The following is a 19,002-nucleotide window of genomic DNA, read 5'->3' on the forward strand; positions in this document are numbered from 1 at the left end:
TAAGTTGCCTTTAAATTTTGCGTTTTTCTCAACATTTTTCCAGTGTGAGTCTGAGTTCAAACCCACGCTGCTGCAGTGTGCTTCAACACAACGCTCAATCTGAAGAAGGAAGAAGATGATTTTCATCTTCAGGAATCAATAACATATTAACCATCAGAGCAGTGTGCAGAGTTAGATGTAAGATAAATAACAGAAGGTGCTCCTTTACGATGGCTACCACTTCATTTCACGCCACATCTTGGGTCCATTTGGTGGAAATTTGCTCTTTAAAGCCACCGACTCAACTATTACTTCGCCAGCTGCTTGGATTTCTGATTTAACACTCAATCTTCAGCCCAAACTGTTCCTACTGAAGTTTCAAGACAAATATAGGTTAAAATCTCTGGTGGGTTCAGTACATGATTTCCATAAAAGGCATATTAAAGTTGATGATTTGGATGATAGAGCAGGAGGAGAAAAGCACCTCAGAGTGACATTCAAATTCTCCCTTGGGGTTGTCTCATGCCTCTGCTCTCCCTGTCTCTCTCTTTTCCAGGCATCAGCACATTGATAGCTAAAGGCGTGTACGACGCTGCCTTCCCTCTCCACGATGTAAGTATGAGGTCTGGATTTCCCACTAGAATTACTGTTGGTCTCAATTTATTTCACCACAATATTCAATTTGCAGAGAATGGAAACTTGCTTGAGGAGTCACAGACAAAGAAAAATGACTTCCGTTGATTTTACTTAAATATACGAGTTTAATACAACACATATCTGCTGACATGAGATGTTGGTTCAGCGTGTAAAATAGGCACAGTTCATACCAACAGTTCAAAGACACAATACACACTCAGTTTTATGCAGTATGTCTCACGCACCCTTCTGATTTTCATTGTCCTTATCCTGTTTCCTCCTGTGATCAATATTCTCCTTTTTTCCTCCTGATTGCTGACAAATTGCACTTGCAACTTATTTTAAAAGTCAACAGAAACTCAAATTCTTTGGTATCAAAATTGTCTTTATTTTACAGAGTCATGCATCATCAGGACACTGGACAGGATGACGCTACATAACATGTTTTTATCAAATTAAATATTCTGCTTCAATCCAGATTTGTTGGTGCTTTTTAAAAACATTTACTCTCCAAATTGCTGCACACAAATGCAGCCATTCACCTGTAGTAACTTAAAAACAACTAACCATTCCAGTTTTTTTGTTAGAGGGGTGAGATCATAAAATATGACAGCAGACATTCAAAGCTTCATGTGAAAATCTCAACAGAAACTTCAGGTGTAAAACTGCAGATTGCAGACGCATTAGGTGCAGCCTTTTATTTGAGTGAGTGAGTGACAGATTTCTGTGTGGGCTCATGTTTTTCACCCTCTCTTCTCGCTCCTCAGGGTGACTACAAAGTCATCGGACACCTTGAGGAGAGGAACGACAGACAGGTAGAGCCACTCTTCTCTCTTCTCTCTTCCTCCTCCTCATTTTTCTGTCTAATGATAAACTACAAAAACTTCACCACTGTAGCAACTGCTCTCACACCTGAGACAGCGTCCTAGCCACTGTGACACAGTGTTTTAGTATGCTAGACACAAACGTCAACTAAAACTCTAAAACTTTCAACTTTCAACAGAGGAAAAGCAACCTCCATGGCTCTAAACAATGGTTTCATCTGTCTCTCTTCTCTCATTTTTCTTTTCCTTCCCATCTGTCTAACACTGTCACAGATTGGAGTTTAAGTTCAATAAACATTTCTCAGAGGCAGAGCCGAGCTCAGGGCAGAAAAACAACATTCAGGGACTGACTTGAATTTCAATAGATGGAGCAAAACAAAAACTGTTTTTGGAGTGAAGGTTTGCAGAGTGAAGAAAAAAAACAATGGCAAACAAAGAACTGTGGTCAAAATATAAATGAAGTATAAATAGCAAGTTTTCAATTTAATCATGATCATGGCATTCATATATTAGACCAGATCATTTATTGTGGCCTGATGATATCATTTCATCATATTACCTCCTCCTCCTTTGACTTTTTTTCTCTCAGCTGTTAGGATAATGTAGCTCAAACTTCAGTTCTTTGGCTTCATGTACTGAGGTTTAACTGAAAAAAATCACATTATTTCTTCCTCCAGATCAGCTCTGCTTCTGAGGATCGCTTGTTGATTTTCAACCGGTGAACACACATGACACGCTGGTAAACACACATGACGACATACACCCACACTGACTCTCTCTACATCTCTCTTTCTTGTGTGTTGTCAGGTTCTGCATGAGGAGTGGGCCAGATACTCAGCCTTTTACAAGTACCAGCCCATTGATCTCGTCAGGTACCGAGAACACAGCTCCAACATGTGGAAATCACATCTGTAACTCCGATTTTTTCAGGCTGAAATGTTTGTTTCAACTCAAAATAACTGTGATACACTTGTAACATTTAATTAACAAAAGATACGCTGCAAATATACAAAAGTTGCAGTGCATTATGGTTATTTGGTATCACGTAATATGAACATTTCATATTACTAATTTAGAAATAATTGAGATTTGAAACTGTATTTTCAGGGCTGTTAAGGGTGGAGTCAAAGTCAGTGTTTAGGTCTGTCAGTCGTAGTGTAGAGGCAGAGTTAGAGCACAAATCTGAGCATCGTAAATCTTGGCGTAGGGAGTGAAAGCCCAAAATAAGACATCAACACACCTCTCACTCTATTTTAGCATCTTATTTTAAACACAGCATGAGGATTCTCACCGCTGTTTTGCGTGCTCCTTAATTCTCCAGTCTGCTCGGCCGTGACCGTGAACTCCACTGTCACTTTCACCTCCTAATCCCTGACCTCTGACCCCACAGGAAGTACTTTGGGGAGAAGATCGGTCTGTACTTCGCATGGCTCGGTGTCTACACTCAGCTGCTGATTCCAGCCTCCATCGTGGGAATCATTGTTTTCGGCTACGGGGTGGCAACAGTGGATACTAATATACCCAGGTATTACAAGGAGCACTGCAGCTTCATTTGTGGAAGGATCTATTGTAAAATCCCATGTTTCTGTGGAATTATGGTGGAAAATATGTGACATTTCTAATGATTTTAACTCTGAAGATGCTCAGTCTTTTATCTGACATTCTGTTGTCTTTATCACTAACATTAGAAGGATGCAGAAGGATTTCCTCCTACCAGAATTTTAATGTATGCACACATGCCCTTACATACACACACACACACTAGACAGGGATTGCCCAGATACCTGCAGTATCTGGCTTTAGTCAGTGCTGTGTGGGAGGAACACAGAAGGCACGGCTGGCAGTGTGTGTGCGTGTGTGTATTTGTGCATGTGTGTGTGTGTGAAGGTTGATAATTCAGCCCACACTGACTATGAATAAGGTCAAAGCAGAGAAGCTTGTATCGTGGTGGTGTGTTAAAAGTTCCATTCATTTTAAACGGTTAAGCAGAACACTCACAAGGATTTCTGGGTAATTTTTACTGAGATTCCATGAAGGCAATAAAGACCTTTAGTGAATTTTTATACTGTTTTAGGTTTTTGTACTAATGTTGTTACGTCTAAGTCATGATATTCTCCTCTGGCAGTCAGGAGATGTGTGACGAGAGCCTCAATTTCACCATGTGTCCTCTGTGTGACGGAGCCTGTGACTTCTGGCGCCTGAGCACCGCCTGCGGCACCGCCAGAGCCTCGCACCTCTTCGACAACCCCGCCACTGTCTTCTTTGCTATCTTCATGTCTCTGTGGGGTGAGGTTACGTGTGTGTGTGTGTGTGTTCGCGCATGTAAACAGGATGGCCTGAACGTGACATTGCTCACTCATATCCTATGACCTCCTTCACCTCAAGTGCAGGTTTCACTCAGAGACTTGCAAACACTCTGTGGTCTGATCATTGTTTTGTCAAATGCTCTGAACTCTGGATTTTCCTGTTGTGTTCCATGTTTTTTCTCTTCTATCTTCTCTTAAAGGTACAGTTCACCTCAAAAATAAAGATTTTTCCTCTTACCTGTAGTGATGTTCATCCATCTATATTGTTGTTCATGTGAGTTGCTGAGTTTGAAGATATTTTCTTTCTGCCAAACTACACGCTCCAACTTTATCACTGCACTAGATAGCTCAGTATACAATGAGTGCACAACGTACAACGTTATGGTGCAAGCTTACTTCTGCGCAGTGACACATTTGTTAACATTGCCAAAATCTTCAAAATATGGATGGATGGATAAATAGAACTACAGGTACAAGGGAAAATGTGTGTTTCAACTGTGAGCTTTGTAGGTTATAGAAAGCCAGTTATTCTACTATCATCTAGATTTATAAGTGAGTAAGAAATGTTTGTAAAATTGGGCAGTGGATATATGAAAGTTTCTCTCTGAATGTTGTGCAGCGACTAGAAGATGTACTTCAACATGTCACCTGTCCATGCGCTGAAATTCTTTTTTTTAATCAACATTCTGATCATTGATCAGCTGATCACTGCCAAACAAGCAGTCAAAAAAAATGCAACAGGTAGTCAGTGGATCTGGAGATGGAGATTATAGATCATTTTTTAAATTTATATATTTTTTTGTCAGAGACAATGCAAAAACATAACACTTTATTATAACATGATACATATATTTCACATAAAAGATTTCTGATTAATTTGCACATGTATGTTCCCTAATTCATGGTAATTCTTGTGTTTGTGCATAATGTTTAATGTATGTGTGAGTCCATGCATGCATGCAGTCTTTATGACTATGTATGTGTTTTATCTATTTGTTTATCTATTACCTGTTCCTCTAACTGTGTGTACATGTCCATGAGCATGTGTGTGTGCACAAATGCTTAATCAGAGATCAGTGATTGCAGGTTTAGATTCATCAAAAAGATTTGACTGAGACTTTTTCTGTATGTTTGTGTAGCGGTGCTGTTCCTGGAGCACTGGAAGCGCCGTCAGATCAGTTTGAGCTTCAGCTGGGATTTGACAGGCATCGAGGAGGACGAGGTATAAACTGTATATGTACACACACACACACACACACACACACACACACACACACACACACACACATACACACACACACACACACACACACACAAGAATCTCACATTTGTAGACACTATAAAAGTTTGCTCAAATAAATGTGCTGGTCTGATTACATACAAATACACACAGATATAAAACACTTAACTTACGATAATTATGTTTTTCCAATGTCTTTGATTTATTCCTACAGTATAATATTATAGTATAGTATCAGTACATGAGAACAGTGAAGTATGTTTAAGGTGACTAAAACACCTGGGGCAGCCAGACATGTTACACCCTTTCCTGTGACATTTAAGACCAACTACCTGCTGTATTAACACTGGACACTGAAATTAAACAAATCAACTGCTGCAGAATTGTTCACTATGAATGTACATAAGACTGGACTTAAATTTCCTAATGCAACATGCACACGTGAACAACTCTTTGTCCTGTTTTCCCCTCAGGAACATCCCAGGCCAAAATACGAGACCATCCTCCTTCAGAAGAGACAGAGGAAGCAGAAACAAAAGAAAAAGAAGAAAAAGAATGAGGTAAGAAACCTCTGGCATTTGCAGTAAGTGCTTGAGACCACATTTCCCACAAGGCTTGTTTGCCTAACTCATGAGTGCTTTGATGAATGGCATATGAATTCCATTCTCATAGCTTGACCTGCCTGTCAACAACACTAATGTAAAGGTACCATACAGTCAAACTCATTCATAACATGTTAAGCAAATGATGACATTTATTTGAATGACATATGGTTGTTTTTTTTAAAGAGTCTTATGATTACAGTAAGTATAAGCAGATGCTCGGGGCTGTATGTGCATTCTGCGGGGAAACAAACTGTGTAATCAGCTGATCATGAAACTCTTCCACCTGGCTCAGTCTTCACATTTGCAATCAGATGGATCCTGATCATTTGGTTTCCAAAGCGTGCGGCAGACATTAATGTGATAATCTAATGACTGGGAAACGATCTAGATTCTGTCTGTAAATTGGGTCAATCACATCGAGTGCTGGTGGCCCACATACACTTTGCTGCAGCAACAGATGGCTTCCTGCCACAGCCTGAGAGAGGCGGGAGCTAACTGACATGATACAGGATCACAGCAGTCCCACCCCAAATACCTGAACTACTGATGAAAGTAAGAAACCTGAAGGATGCGACTGGTGTTTACTTTAGTTGTAGGGTGGGTCAGCAGATGTCACCTGCTGTTTGTGTGTCAAGAAAAAGAACGAGGAACACACAGTTCCCCCTCATTGAATTGGAAATGGTTCATTTTTTTTACCATGATACCATGACCTCTGAGAATCTTTTGTGATTGGTTTTTGGTTGGGTGGTTCTTTGATTCTGTGTCACCTGTTACAGTCATGGAATGTATAATTAATCAGGTATTACCCCTAACATTGATCAGACATTTTGCAATGCTAAGGGCGGGTTTACAAATAAAGGTCAGGTTTTTCAACTGGTCCAGTTTGTGTTCACAAAGACAAAACTCAAACAGTCCAGAACTTGTAAATACAAATAATGTGGTGTAATTGTTTGGTTGTTGGTCATACAGTTAGCAGGTAAAGAGACAACAAACGGTCCAACTTCTACCTGGATATTGTGCATCATAGAGCACTGGTACTGTTAATGTTGGTGTTGATCTGGAACACATATCAGCAGACTTCAGAGGACCCCACTTAGGATTGTCTCATGAAACCGTGGGTTTTAAATAATTTAATCCAGGCTTGTCCCCTGCCAGTAGACATTTTTGGTAGCAAAGGTAGTACTAGTTCACCAGTCACCAAAACAGAAAGAGAAAATGTTTTTTTAAACAATGAAATGACACACACATTGGTACCCTTCTGTGATTGGTACAAATGGTGTTCTCACCAGAAATAAACTGCTCCAAAGTCCACTTGACAGCGGCTGTTTGGTCCGAGTTTGAGTTCTCTGTTCACTTCAACCCAAACAAACCACTATATTTGTGGGGTCAAAACCAAGAAGCCACTGTACTTGTGGGGAAACCACAAGTTTGAACGTCTGTTTTGAGATTAAGACTTGGTTTTAGGGTTAGGGTGAGAATTAGGTTTCAGTTAGGGTTAGGCACTTGAGTTGTGATGGGCAGGGTTAGGGTAAGGAGCAGGGGAATGTATTATGTCAATAACAAGTCCCCATGAATATAGTGACATGAGTGTGAATCTGTGTGTGTAACCTGTCCCTCTGTCTTGCAGCCAGAGAAGCAGGAGGACGGGGCAGTGACAGGGAAGGACAGATGGAGACAAAAACTACTGTCTGCCATGGCTGCAGGAATACCGGTAACCCCTCCTCTCCTGTCCACTCCCCTCTCCTCCCCCTTCCTTTTCCCTTCCTTTTTCACTTTCACCTCGTCTTCCTCTTCTCCTTTCCCCTTTTTACCTTTCCTGCAGGCTGCAGTCTATCTGTTCTTCTCTTCCTGTCCCGCCCTCTGGCTTCTACAGTCTCACCTCCTCAGGTATTTGTTCTCAAATTCAATATTTCCAGTGACTAATCACAGATGGAGCCTGTTTAATTCAGACATTTTTTTGTGCAAAAATAACTTGTATATTTGCCAGCAGCGAGGGAACAGAATGGGCCGTACCTTCAGGAGACAAACCTGTTGTTTTAGACAAATACAGTCTGTATCAATGCAAACAGAGGCAGTGTGTGTGGAAACTCCAGCAGGTGGAGTGTGTGTGTTCCAAAGCAGCACGCAAAGGTCAAGAAGTGAGTCAGAGAAGTCACAACTTTCACTAAAGTCAAGTAACCATTTAGCTGCTGGGCTTTTTTAAGCCCTGCTGGTAGTTAATGACATGTTTAAAAAAAGACCAGATGGACAGACCTGAAGACAGACAGCTGATGCTAATGAGGGATTATCAGTCTCTGTGGTTCCCTTTTCTGGATGCTGTGTTACTGTGTGTGTGAGTATCCATACACACAAACAAAACTTGCACACATGTACTAGCAAGGGCTGGGCACTATGGCCTAATATTGGTTTCAGAATATATTTGCTTTTTTCTTAAAATTTCAATATAAATGCTTCTTAAATGGTAAAACACTGCTATGGTAACTGCATGGCAGCTGTTATTGTACTGGGAACTGGAATAAAAAAAAAAATCAAATCTTTTTCTCAAGTATATCAAGTATTACGACCCCTTCTAACTACAGACATAATTTGCAAATTATCGTTTTCTGCTTGTCTGACTTCTTAAATCACATAAAAGAAGTTACACTGTCTTTGTCTCTTTCTCTTCATTGTGTGCGCTGCAGCAAATTGTTACAAACAAGTGAGTCAACATGCACAATAGCAGCCTCACTGTTGCACTGGGTGACATGTGCCTTCATTACTGTGAACACACACTTTGTGGTTTATTTTGAGCCTTGAATACTCTCTAGTAACCAAACGCGTATTAATCCGTGGCTGAAAATAGTCCCCAACAAATGCACTGCTTATTCCTGCTGAAGTGACGTTTGCTACCCAGCTGTTTTAGGAAATGAGATTTTTTAATGAAACTGTTTATATGCAAGCTGCTGTTAAAGATCAACACCTTCAGCAGGAATGAGTTTAGGGCTGACTGCTTCAGACAGGTTAAAGAAGTCAGACACCCATGTTGCTAATAACATTAATCAGGCTTATTGTGCTGTCTGACTTACTGATATGCTCTCCTGGAAGTCTTACAAGGAGCAGAGATGTCATAAATTGATGCCATTAGTTACACCTGTGCTTCTCCTGCAATGACAAGCATATCAGCTGTGAAAAAAAATGTCTAACTGCTGTTCTGAATGGTGTTACTACAGCATATTTCTACACCTGCTGCTTTGGCAACACAACAATCTGGCAGCAACTTTCAAACCAATTAAAGATTAAAAATTAAAGAAGACAAAGCGTGAAAGAGAGACAAAAAAAGAGACAATGATAGAGACATTGAAATAAACAGAGAGAGACTCTGAGAAGTAGAGGGATGGAGAGAGTCAGAGGGAGGGCGGCTGAGTGGGAGTGAGGCATGCTGGGCAGGAAGCCAGGGGTAAGATTAGTGAACGTCACTATGGCGACACAGAAATCTCTTTCTCTCTCTCACACACACACTCACATACACTCTTGAACCATTTGATTCTATACCTGAGAATTTGAAATGCTGTGAGATCTGTTATCTATTATATTTCAAAAAATATAACTTTAAGTGCTATTTTTACAGTGGACAAAACATTTAACTTTGATATGACATACGGTTCCTTTTAAATGTTCTTTTTTCATAACCATCCTTTGGTTATTTATTAACTGAATCCCCGTCTGTTCCTCAATGATGGACAGTCCTCTGTCAGGACATTTCAGATTATTTCTTAAAATTAGGAGCTGTCAGTGCTAATAATGAGAGACATGTCTTGACAAAAGTCTAAAAAAGGATTTTATATACAGGGTGTTTTTAAATATTTTACCACTGGAAAGCCGGCACAAGCACTTACAGAGTCTTGCATCTGGCTAACTACCTTTCTTCCCTTTGCTTGTTATAACAGAGGCAGCATTAGATGTACATTTGTACAATAATATTTATTAACTGCCATTATAATAGCAAGCAGAGCTCCGATTTATGTTCAGTTCAAAGCAGCATTATGTTCTATTTGGTGTTTTTTGCAAACTGATTGAAATTCTGATATACACGACTGTCAGAAATATGGAGAGCTACACATGCATTTGTTATGATTACATTACTTATAATCAAAAACTTTGCCAACACAGTCAAACATGACGCATGTGCAACAACACAAGACAAAGCAAGTCGACTAATATTTCTTACAAGTCAAACAACAAGAAGGCCAGGCTGGCGTCTGTCTTGCAGCCTTTTATTTCACAAAGCTCTTGCCAACACCTAAAAGCCTGTCCAATGTTTACTCTTGTCCTTGGTCACTCTCTCTTTTTCTCTTCTTACCTTCCACTGTCACTGTCCTCTTTGGTCTCTTCTCCTCTGCTGTGATGTCACTAAAGGCTGAGCTTGCTTACGTTGTCCGTTCACCCAGCTCTGGTTCAGCATTTCACCCCGTCCCGGGACTAAAGCCTCCCCCTCCCACCCAGCAGTCCAAAGCTCCTGTGCTAGAGGTGTCGACACCAACACTCCCCTGATGCTTGTATAAGTTACACGGCAGTTAGCGATTACTTTACCGTACATCAGGAGGTACTTCAGCGCATATCCCAGAGGGGAGATGAAGGGGTTAAAGTTAAAGTTGTCTCCCCAGTAACTAATTTCTAAATAAATTATGTAAATGATAATATAATGTGCTTTTAAATCAACTTTAAATAATTACCACATAAACGCAGCACTTTTTGTTTTGTTTACTACTTCTCTCAGCTCACAGTAGTCTAAAAGGTGTAATAAGCACAAGTGGGCATCAAAATATAGACAGTGGTTCCAACACTGTCCCCCCTTGAAGTTGGAACTAGATTTGTCCCCTTGCTGTAAACCACAGAGGGCTGAGACAGATCAGCCAGAGGACATCAAGAGAAAAAGAGAAAACACTTCTCTGTCTCTCTAAAGTATGATCAAGTTTCACTAAAATCAGTGGCATATTTGGAGCTGTGTGATTTAGCGCCGTAAATAGTCAGCATCCCATCAAAGTGACTATGAAGCTCTTAATTTAAGGAAGAAGAGTTGAATATTGTTGGTTGAAATGCATCATCAGATTTGAGTTCAGGTTAAGCTCCTGGCACCAATTATACACAAGGTGAAGCGTTTTTGTGTGTGTATGTCGGTATTTTTGTCTTCAGCTGTGACCAAAATCACTCCCTAATCACTCATTCACTGCTCCCTCTATAACAGTAATTTACTCTATAGTGAGCCGTATATAGAGATATTTGACACGTATGAATCATCATCACTTTGTATCATCACTGACAGCTCTAGAGTCGCACAACAGTCATTTTTTCCCCTATGGAATTTGACACATTGCATTGTGGGATTGTCATTCTGAACAATTCACAATGTCATTCATTTGTGGGAATTTCTGAGGGAACTCTCCAGAGTATTAATTCTTATGGCAGCTTATTGCTTAGTTTCTTGCTATAACAAGATATTTTTCATCTTATTATGATGCATTTTCTTCTGACTAGATGCAAATTCTTATGTTTTTACAAGAAACCCTTTTTGTTAAAACGTATCACTTTATCTTGTATATCACAAAACTTTATTTTATAAAATCAAATTATCTTGTAATGACATTAAAACAAGAAAACTTTTCTTGTTTTATCATGATTGTTTTGTTGTAACGAGAGAAAGATCCAGTCAATGTGTAGAGACAATGAATGTAGGATGTTTTTATGTTACAGCCGTGGGATTTTATATTGTTCTGTGCAGGCATGTGTGGATTGGGTGTCAAATTAGACAGCAGCTGCTGAAGCCCCATGCAGTGTTATCAGGTCACTTAGCTTATCTGACAAGACAGGACGTACCCAACCCTCGGACCTCCCCCCATCTCCTGACAGAACACCACCCAAGCTAATGTGACATCAGGAAAATTAATTTCCTCAAAACTGGACATAATATGAGACAACCAGAGTTTAGGAGAGAAAGACTGGGAGAGATAATAAGGGGTGAGAGCATTAACAGAGGGGGTGAGTGACATGAAGACAAAGATTTTGAGTGAATCTCTGTCTTTGTCGGGCTTTGCTCAACGGAGGTTATGAGCCAAATATAACACCTGACCCATTTACTACTGCCCTTTTCTCTGATGGCCATCCCCACCAGCCATCACACACACACACACACACACACACACACACACACACACACACACACACACACACACATAACACATGCTCACGTGCACTCACACACTTTTATTCTGAAGGTCTCTTTGTCTTTCAATAAGACAGTCCCTGGGGTTCATCAACATCTACATGCATTTGTATGTTGGTGTGTGTATGTTTAGAGCTCGACTAGAAAGTTCTTTAGTATCTTGGTTGAAATTCAGATGTGGGCCCAAAAGGCAGCTCTTGAAGCCATACTTAATCTACAGATTAATCACACAAGTGGCTGGACATTTTTAATGATGAAAAAACTTTGACATCCAGTAATTAACATTTATTAAAACAGTCCTGCTGAGCAGCCAATTCATTTTATTCTCTCAGCCTGTCTGGGAGCTAAAATTATGATTCATCAGCATAAGAATATAAAGAGATGCGACAGCGACAGCCCGTTCTTACTTCCACCACATCAAAGACGGGACAATCTTTTCGTAAAGCTAAACAAGTAGTTTTGTTTTTCGTCCTTTCCCGCACGTCCAAAACTCAGAAAATGCGTGAAGTTTCTCAGCAATCTTCATTTTGAAAGATTAAATGGCATATTGATTATTGCTAACTTGACTGTGAAATCCTGAATGTGCAAAACTGACTGACTGGGAGGTGCAATCATGAGTCAGCAGAATAAGAATATAAAGAGATAGTACAGTGACGACCTGTTCTCACTTCAAACATGTCAAATACAGCAGCTTATTCAGTGCCCCTGTGCTTCAAACTATGATGTTGTAGGTGCCCTTCTAGCATCATTTGTAGAGGCGCCCCTAAGATTTTTTTAATTTTTTAATTTTTAGCCAAATAAAAATGACATAATATATATAATCTTCAAAAAAAATCCCTTTTCTGTTTGAAGCCTGTTGTATGGAGGGAGTTTCATGTGATTAAGTGCATGCAGGTCTGCATACCAATCCAAAAGCTCATTAGCTTTTATCACTGATTAACACTCTTTCAACTTGACAGAGTAATTTCCTCTAACAGAAGATATTACAAATGACCTGAGCAAGACCCAGACAGGTTTTTCAATTGATACCAGAAATTCTCTAAGCTCTCTAACAGTTCTGGCATAGAATATGGAGGTGCTTTTCTTTTAGCTTCATGAAGATGCACATTCACCCAGATTCAGTTTCTCTCATAGAGTGCACTAACTTCTGTGACAGGTTTTAATAACCGATGGTCAAGTAAAGAACTGTAGCCAGTGATGCTATGAAATGCGTGGCCACGTCCACCAGGGGAAATGTAGGGGGAGGAGAATATAGAGAAATAGTTACTGGTTTTTTTTGTTTTGTTTTTTCATCTGAACTTGTATTGCAGATCTGTGTTCAGTTCATTTAAGTTCAAGCAGCCCAGTTACAAGCAAAACAAACTTAGACACAAAGTCACACACACTAATAGACAGACAACATTGTTGGCAGACACACGCAGACAAGCACTCAGGTGTCTGTATCTAACAAGGCTATTTGCATCCAGTTGTAAGTAGTCAGTGTGGATGTTTACTCCCACATGGCAGTCAACCATGAGTTTTTACTTTTCAGTCTTGCTTTATTATTTCCATGCTTTATAGCTAAACTAAGGGGACAGGCTGTGACTAGCTGAATAGTTGCTGTGTGCCTATTCTCACCTGAGTGCAAATAGGCGCTCTAGAATTTATTTTTATTTATTGTCAGGATAATTTGTTGTTGTTGTAATAGTCATTTTGGCCACGAGAGGCTAAAGTACATCACTATTAAAACTCACCTAAAAGAAAGCATGAATGCATGTAGTCCTGTGTAGACATGGATTAATGGTGAACTTCAGCCTCTTGTGGCAAAAATGAGTATTACAATAATAAACACTGACATGATTCTGATTACCTGCCAAAAGTTTTTTTCCACCTGTTTTCACAGATGAAAAAATACATTTTTTTTCTCTCTTGCCTCTTAAGACTCTTCTAGAATATGGATAGATAAAATTTAAAATGGATAACAATGATGATCACAATATTTTCATATATTCCAGCCAACAATCCATGTGTCCTTGGAGACACACTCCTCCTCCTGAGGATGTCAAAGTCCTCCCCACACACCTGCCAGTTTCCATATTGGCCTTCTTTATGTCTGAAGTACATAGCTTGAATGTTTTATTAATATTATGAAACACTGACTATTTAAAGTTTAACAAAACAGGGTTAGAGTAAAGAGCAACATGCTGACTTAATGGATCGTGTGACTAGAATAAGCCTGTATTACAGGTTGCACTGAGTCAAAGTATTCACTAGGTGGTGCTGTTGTCTTTTTAAATAGCATACTAAAGGACCTCTGATGTACAGACATCCTTCTGTGGTCTCTGTGGGTATCTGTGTGTGTTTGTGTGTGTGTGTGTGTGTGTGTGTGTGTGTGTGTGTGTGTGTGTGTGTGTGTGTGTGTGTGAGAAATTCCCCAGCCTGCCTGTGTAAGTATATGTGTGTATATATGGATAAAGGGGTCACATACCATAGGATGGAGATTGAGCATTTGTCAAGCAGAGATCAAACCATAACAGTGAAGTGCCTTTCCGTTTTTGATGCAAGTAGGTCAGCTTCAAGCTTTGGACACAAGTAGCTTCAGCTAGCATCTAGAGCTAACTTATTAATATGTTTGACCTATATCTGGTTTGTTGAGCACTTTCAAAACTAAAGGGTAAATGTTCTGGATTCACGGAGGTTATATGCCGTACTAAACTACTTTAGACTTTACCTTCAGACAGAGACCTGCAAGCTTTTTCCCCTTCTTATACCGTTTATGCTTGGCAAAGATAGCAGTTTCCTGTCTGTGCAGTAGCTTCATATTTAGCTTATAAGTAAGTTCTTGCCTAACTCTTGGGAACAAAAGTGTAACTACAGTATTTTTTTGTTCCATGCTGTAGAAAGTCGGCTATATCAGATGTATTAGGTAGAGAGCGTCACTCTCATAGACCTGGCGTTGGTTAAAGTTACTGTGACTTTTAGCTGATGTTATGCTTGTTTGGCAGAGGTCTGCCAGAACAACATTAACTAATTCTTGACAGCTAACAGAGAAAAAGAGAATTAACTGCAGCTTGAACTCAAGCCAATGTCGTATTAAATGGATATTTAAATTATGCTCTCCCCTTGTGCTCCTCTCCTCCACGCAAAACTATGACCGAGCATTAAAACCTTCATTTTGAATGCAGAAATTTTAAGTAAACTGAAAACCACTGTCACTGAAAACGGTCACCTCAGTCTCACAACAGTTTGAGAAATAGTACATTTAAAGTACATGGACACTTTTAACTTTCAAATTAATGTGTTATTCAGGATTCTCATACTGTGGTCAAATTATCAATAATAACATCTGGACTACTGGTTTCACAGAAGGAACAGGCCCTGGTCTCCTGTGTGAAGGTCCTGTGTTGTACCCACTAACTCACCCCGGCCTCCTTCATATGCAGACTTGTTGCTCTTTTTATACTATGTTCATCCTCATGAGCTTGAAAGTCATACTGGGTGTCAAGTTTAAACTTTAAAATTCATATACGTGTGTGACTATTTCACAAAATGCCGTGATATGGCAGAAACTGTCAGTGAGGAAAAAAAAAGCTTTGTTCAGTGGCAGTGCAACTTTTTCCAGTACCAGTGTTTCAATATCAATGTATCCTTTTTCAGTTAAAGTTTGGTTCTTGATGACAAATTTTATTTACAGTCGCTGTCTGTGCTTCATACTCAGTAAATTAGTTCTCTTTACTGATTTACTTTGTCTCGATTTTTTTTTTTTTTCATTTCACACTAAGTCAACTCAAAATGTTCTCATAGGTGGGGAAATGGATAAATCACATTAACTGGGGGATGTCTGGGCATTTTAGAGTCAGTTGAGTGAAAACATTTGTTGAACTGCTCTCTAAATGTAGGATGTAGACTGTAAAATGGGCTTTTGTGCTCCTTTATGTCTCTCTGTTGAGATATAGTAACACTTCCTGTGGAGGCGGTGAGATACAGATGCTGCTGTTGCATCAACTCTCCATTCAGCTTTTACAAACCATTTCAAAGGAGGAGAGGAAACGGTGAAAATGCTTTTCACATTAGGACATTTAAGGGAGATTTGTTTTTTAATCAATGCAAATATATGAAACAGCTGTTTTTCTTCCTTTTCTTGTCTTTTGTGATGCCTCAATATGGGGTGTCTGTGCTCTGCATCACAGATTTCCCAACAAAAGCTAATGATGCATTGACAGTTGTAGGAGTGACTGCCAACTTTTCTTCTCTTTTCCTTCCCTGCCCCTCCTCCCTGTCCTTCTTGTCAGGCTGCCATAGAGAAGTTGACCTGGAAAGACCGTCTTCCTGGATACTTCATCAACGTTTCCTCTATCCTCTTTATGGTTAGTACGTAAAAATCAGCTTAATGCTCTACTTAGAATCAGACGTTTTCTCCATATGTGTGCTTGAAGCAAAATAAACATGTGTATGACACAATTTATGTACATAAATGAGTATTTGAGTGACCTACATCGATGTGTTTCTTGAAATATTAATTCCAGCCTCTGCACTGTGAGTATCGGACAAATATGGATGAGTAATGACTTATTTATTTTCGTTCTTTCTTCCGTTCTGCTCCCAGTTTGGCTTGACGTTTTCAGCAGTTTTCGGCGTCATCATCTACCGCATCACGGTGTCGGCCCTGATGGCGATGAGCCCCGATCCGGAGACGAAATCCAACGTTCGGGTAACGGTGACGGCCACCGCGGTCATCATCAACCTGGTGGTTATCCTGATCCTGGATGAAATCTACGGCGCTGTGGCAGTGTGGCTGACTGAGCTAGGTACAGAAATACACAGCCATTTACTCTTCTAGTACCATGGCTTCAGACTATTACTTTAAACATAAATTTCACACTATAGCACAAAAACGGTTGCAGCACTCTATTTATGACACATCTGTTCAGATGCATCATATGTAACTTCTCTCGCTAGGAGTCTCTTTCACATTAAAACAATAACAAAAGACGCAGTTTGATGACATCTAATGTGGTGTGGGATCATGGGATTTATTATCTTCATTGCACAACAACCACCATTGCAGATAAAACTCTTATCTGACATGACTCAAGCAGAAATAATATTCATGGACGAGTTTGTATTATTATTTTATTCATATTTTGTTTAGTCACATTTGCCTACTTCCTTCCTCAGTCTCTCTCATACCCAATTTATCCTGTGTTTTCCCTGGAGTCATAGCAACTAGCGGCTAGTAACGCACCCTTATCTTGAATAAATTACAGATTTCTCTGTGTTTGAACACACTGGAAACTTTTAAGATAATGTGGGTACACAGCTCAACAAAATATGTAATATAGGTCCAGCATTTTTAGACATTTGAACACAAAAATGTCACATAATCAACTGCAAAACAAATATTCTGGTATTTATACCCACTAGCATCAAACTGCACAGTATATTGACCTTATATAAATGTGAGTAGCCTACATATAATGTCCCAGGAGACATCTAAGAGTTAAATTAAATTCATAAACTAATAGTCTGTAATCCAGGCAAAGTATGAGGATTCAATCTAGCAGAAGTTATTTTTCTCACCCAGTCCATGCTTGTTATTTGAATTCCTCCACCTCCGCTCCAGTTATCCTCACATCCACATTCCTGTAATAAATCAGATGTTTCAGATACAGTTTCACCTCTAATAAGAACATTCAGCTGTCATACTAAACTTTCAATCCACCAACTTAAAATAAGTAGTAGTTTAGGAACATGCCAGCTATCATAGACTTTTTTTTAAAATAAAATTTGTCCACCGTCTAGCTGAGTTTATCTCTGCTCCTGACTTGTTATTAAAGGGTGTATGAGGTTAACCCAGTCACTTGTGTTTAATATTTATGCTGACATGTTTCAAAAATGTTAAATGTTAAAAATACTGCCTCAGCAACTCAATGAGCAAAATCAACATTTTTTTTTTTTTTTACATGTAATCATTCTGCATCTGTGAGTGTGAGAGACAGGAGGAGTCTCTCTGCCTCTTGGTGGACCGTTTGATGAAACTTTGATGTTTTCATGCTCCAGTCATCCCATCAGTCATCCCAGGAGGCTTCAGCCACGTTCACATTCATATTCAAAACCTCTGAAATAGAGGAAAAGAATAGGGAAGGAGAAGTGTGAGAAGGAGGGAAAGCACGTGTATGTGTGTGTGGATATGTGCGTGAGGGTATGACATGTAAAAAGTGCCAGTATTTTAACCTACTTCCACCACAGTGATTTTGTTATAACTCCAATTCAAGAGTCAGACTGACAGAATCACCACTTTTCTCAGAGCAGACTCAGAGGTCTCATGTATTCACCATGGACTAAAAGGACATGCTGTTGAAATCAGTGTGGAAAAGTTTAACATCTATTTATAAAATTCTATATACAGCCAAACCTGATGTACATTCATTCTACTTTTGTCATTTAAATAGGGCTGGGTTTCGTTTACCAATACCACTTTTCTTAAAGTGATACAGATACCAATAGAATACTTCATTTGATACCTTTTTTTCCAACTTCATTCTAATCCATAATGTGGAAGTATGGAAGTATTCAGTTGTGTGGTATCACCCCACTCTTCCCAGTTTTGCGTGAAATAATCTGCATTTTATGTGCTTATTTTTATCAGACCCTGCACCCTTGTAGAATAGCCTTACTTTTGAACATTTTGGTGGCATCTCGGCACCAAACAGGATTTTCTGAGAATTCCACATAGGACCTTTTACATGGTCTTCCTCTCTAGCCCCCCTTGTTGTCCTTTGACCTCACGAAACAATACCATGCCAAGTCTCTCTTACAGTTTCACTTCACTTGTTTTTCAGAGATTCCTAAAACAGAAACCAACTTTGAGGAGCGTCTCATCCTGAAGGCCTTCTTGCTCAAGTTTATGAATGCATATGCACCAATCTTTTATGTGGCTTTCTTCAAGGGACGGTAAGTCCTACATTCACATGTGGGGAGTGCATCTCTGTCCTGTTTATACCATGTATCTCCAAAGGTTGTTGTCTTTGTAACAGTGCCTGTTTCAGATAACCCAATGAGCACATTTAATCTTTTGGTTCATATGAAAAAACCTCCAGAGATGGAAGAGATGATCTTCTTTGCACAGCGATGATATGTATTGAAATGCCTTGCATTTCATCTGCATTTCACCTGATATATAACACACAACTGTTAGCATCTGAGGTAGAAAAAATACACAGCATTACAGATC

At 39.5% G+C, this 19,002-nt stretch overlaps 1 protein-coding gene and 1 long non-coding RNA gene across 3 annotated transcripts in view; one reads left to right on the plus strand and one right to left on the minus strand.

The window, feature by feature from the left end:
- Nucleotides 1-19,002, plus strand: part of ano2b (anoctamin 2b) — a 90,663-nt gene that overhangs the window by 33,420 nt on the left and 38,241 nt on the right. Inside the window, exons 9-19 of one of the 2 annotated variants that reach the window (XM_084710720.1) lie at nucleotides 536-591; nucleotides 1,383-1,430; nucleotides 2,247-2,311; nucleotides 2,830-2,964; nucleotides 3,565-3,725; nucleotides 4,885-4,967; nucleotides 5,459-5,545; nucleotides 7,218-7,301; nucleotides 16,061-16,135; nucleotides 16,375-16,576; nucleotides 18,611-18,722. In XM_084710720.1, the coding sequence (XP_084566846.1) occupies nucleotides 536-591; nucleotides 1,383-1,430; nucleotides 2,247-2,311; nucleotides 2,830-2,964; nucleotides 3,565-3,725; nucleotides 4,885-4,967; nucleotides 5,459-5,545; nucleotides 7,218-7,301; nucleotides 16,061-16,135; nucleotides 16,375-16,576; nucleotides 18,611-18,722 (1,108 nt within the window). The remainder of the gene's footprint in view (nucleotides 1-535; nucleotides 592-1,382; nucleotides 1,431-2,246; nucleotides 2,312-2,829; nucleotides 2,965-3,564; nucleotides 3,726-4,884; nucleotides 4,968-5,458; nucleotides 5,546-7,217; nucleotides 7,302-16,060; nucleotides 16,136-16,374; nucleotides 16,577-18,610; nucleotides 18,723-19,002) is intronic. The other variant, XM_084710721.1, reaches the window with a different exon arrangement.
- Nucleotides 16,450-18,917, minus strand: LOC146306603 (uncharacterized). Its single transcript, XR_014768964.1, has 4 exons — nucleotides 18,863-18,917; nucleotides 17,732-17,886; nucleotides 17,349-17,411; nucleotides 16,450-16,572 (listed from the first exon to the last, which is right to left on the minus strand). It is a non-coding gene; the product is annotated as an uncharacterized LOC146306603 (long non-coding RNA).

Source organism: Lutjanus erythropterus, chromosome 22, assembly GCF_056507025.1.
Source record: "Lutjanus erythropterus isolate fLutEry1 chromosome 22, fLutEry1.hap2, whole genome shotgun sequence".
Lineage (NCBI taxonomy): Eukaryota > Metazoa > Chordata > Actinopteri > Lutjaniformes > Lutjanidae > Lutjanus > Lutjanus erythropterus.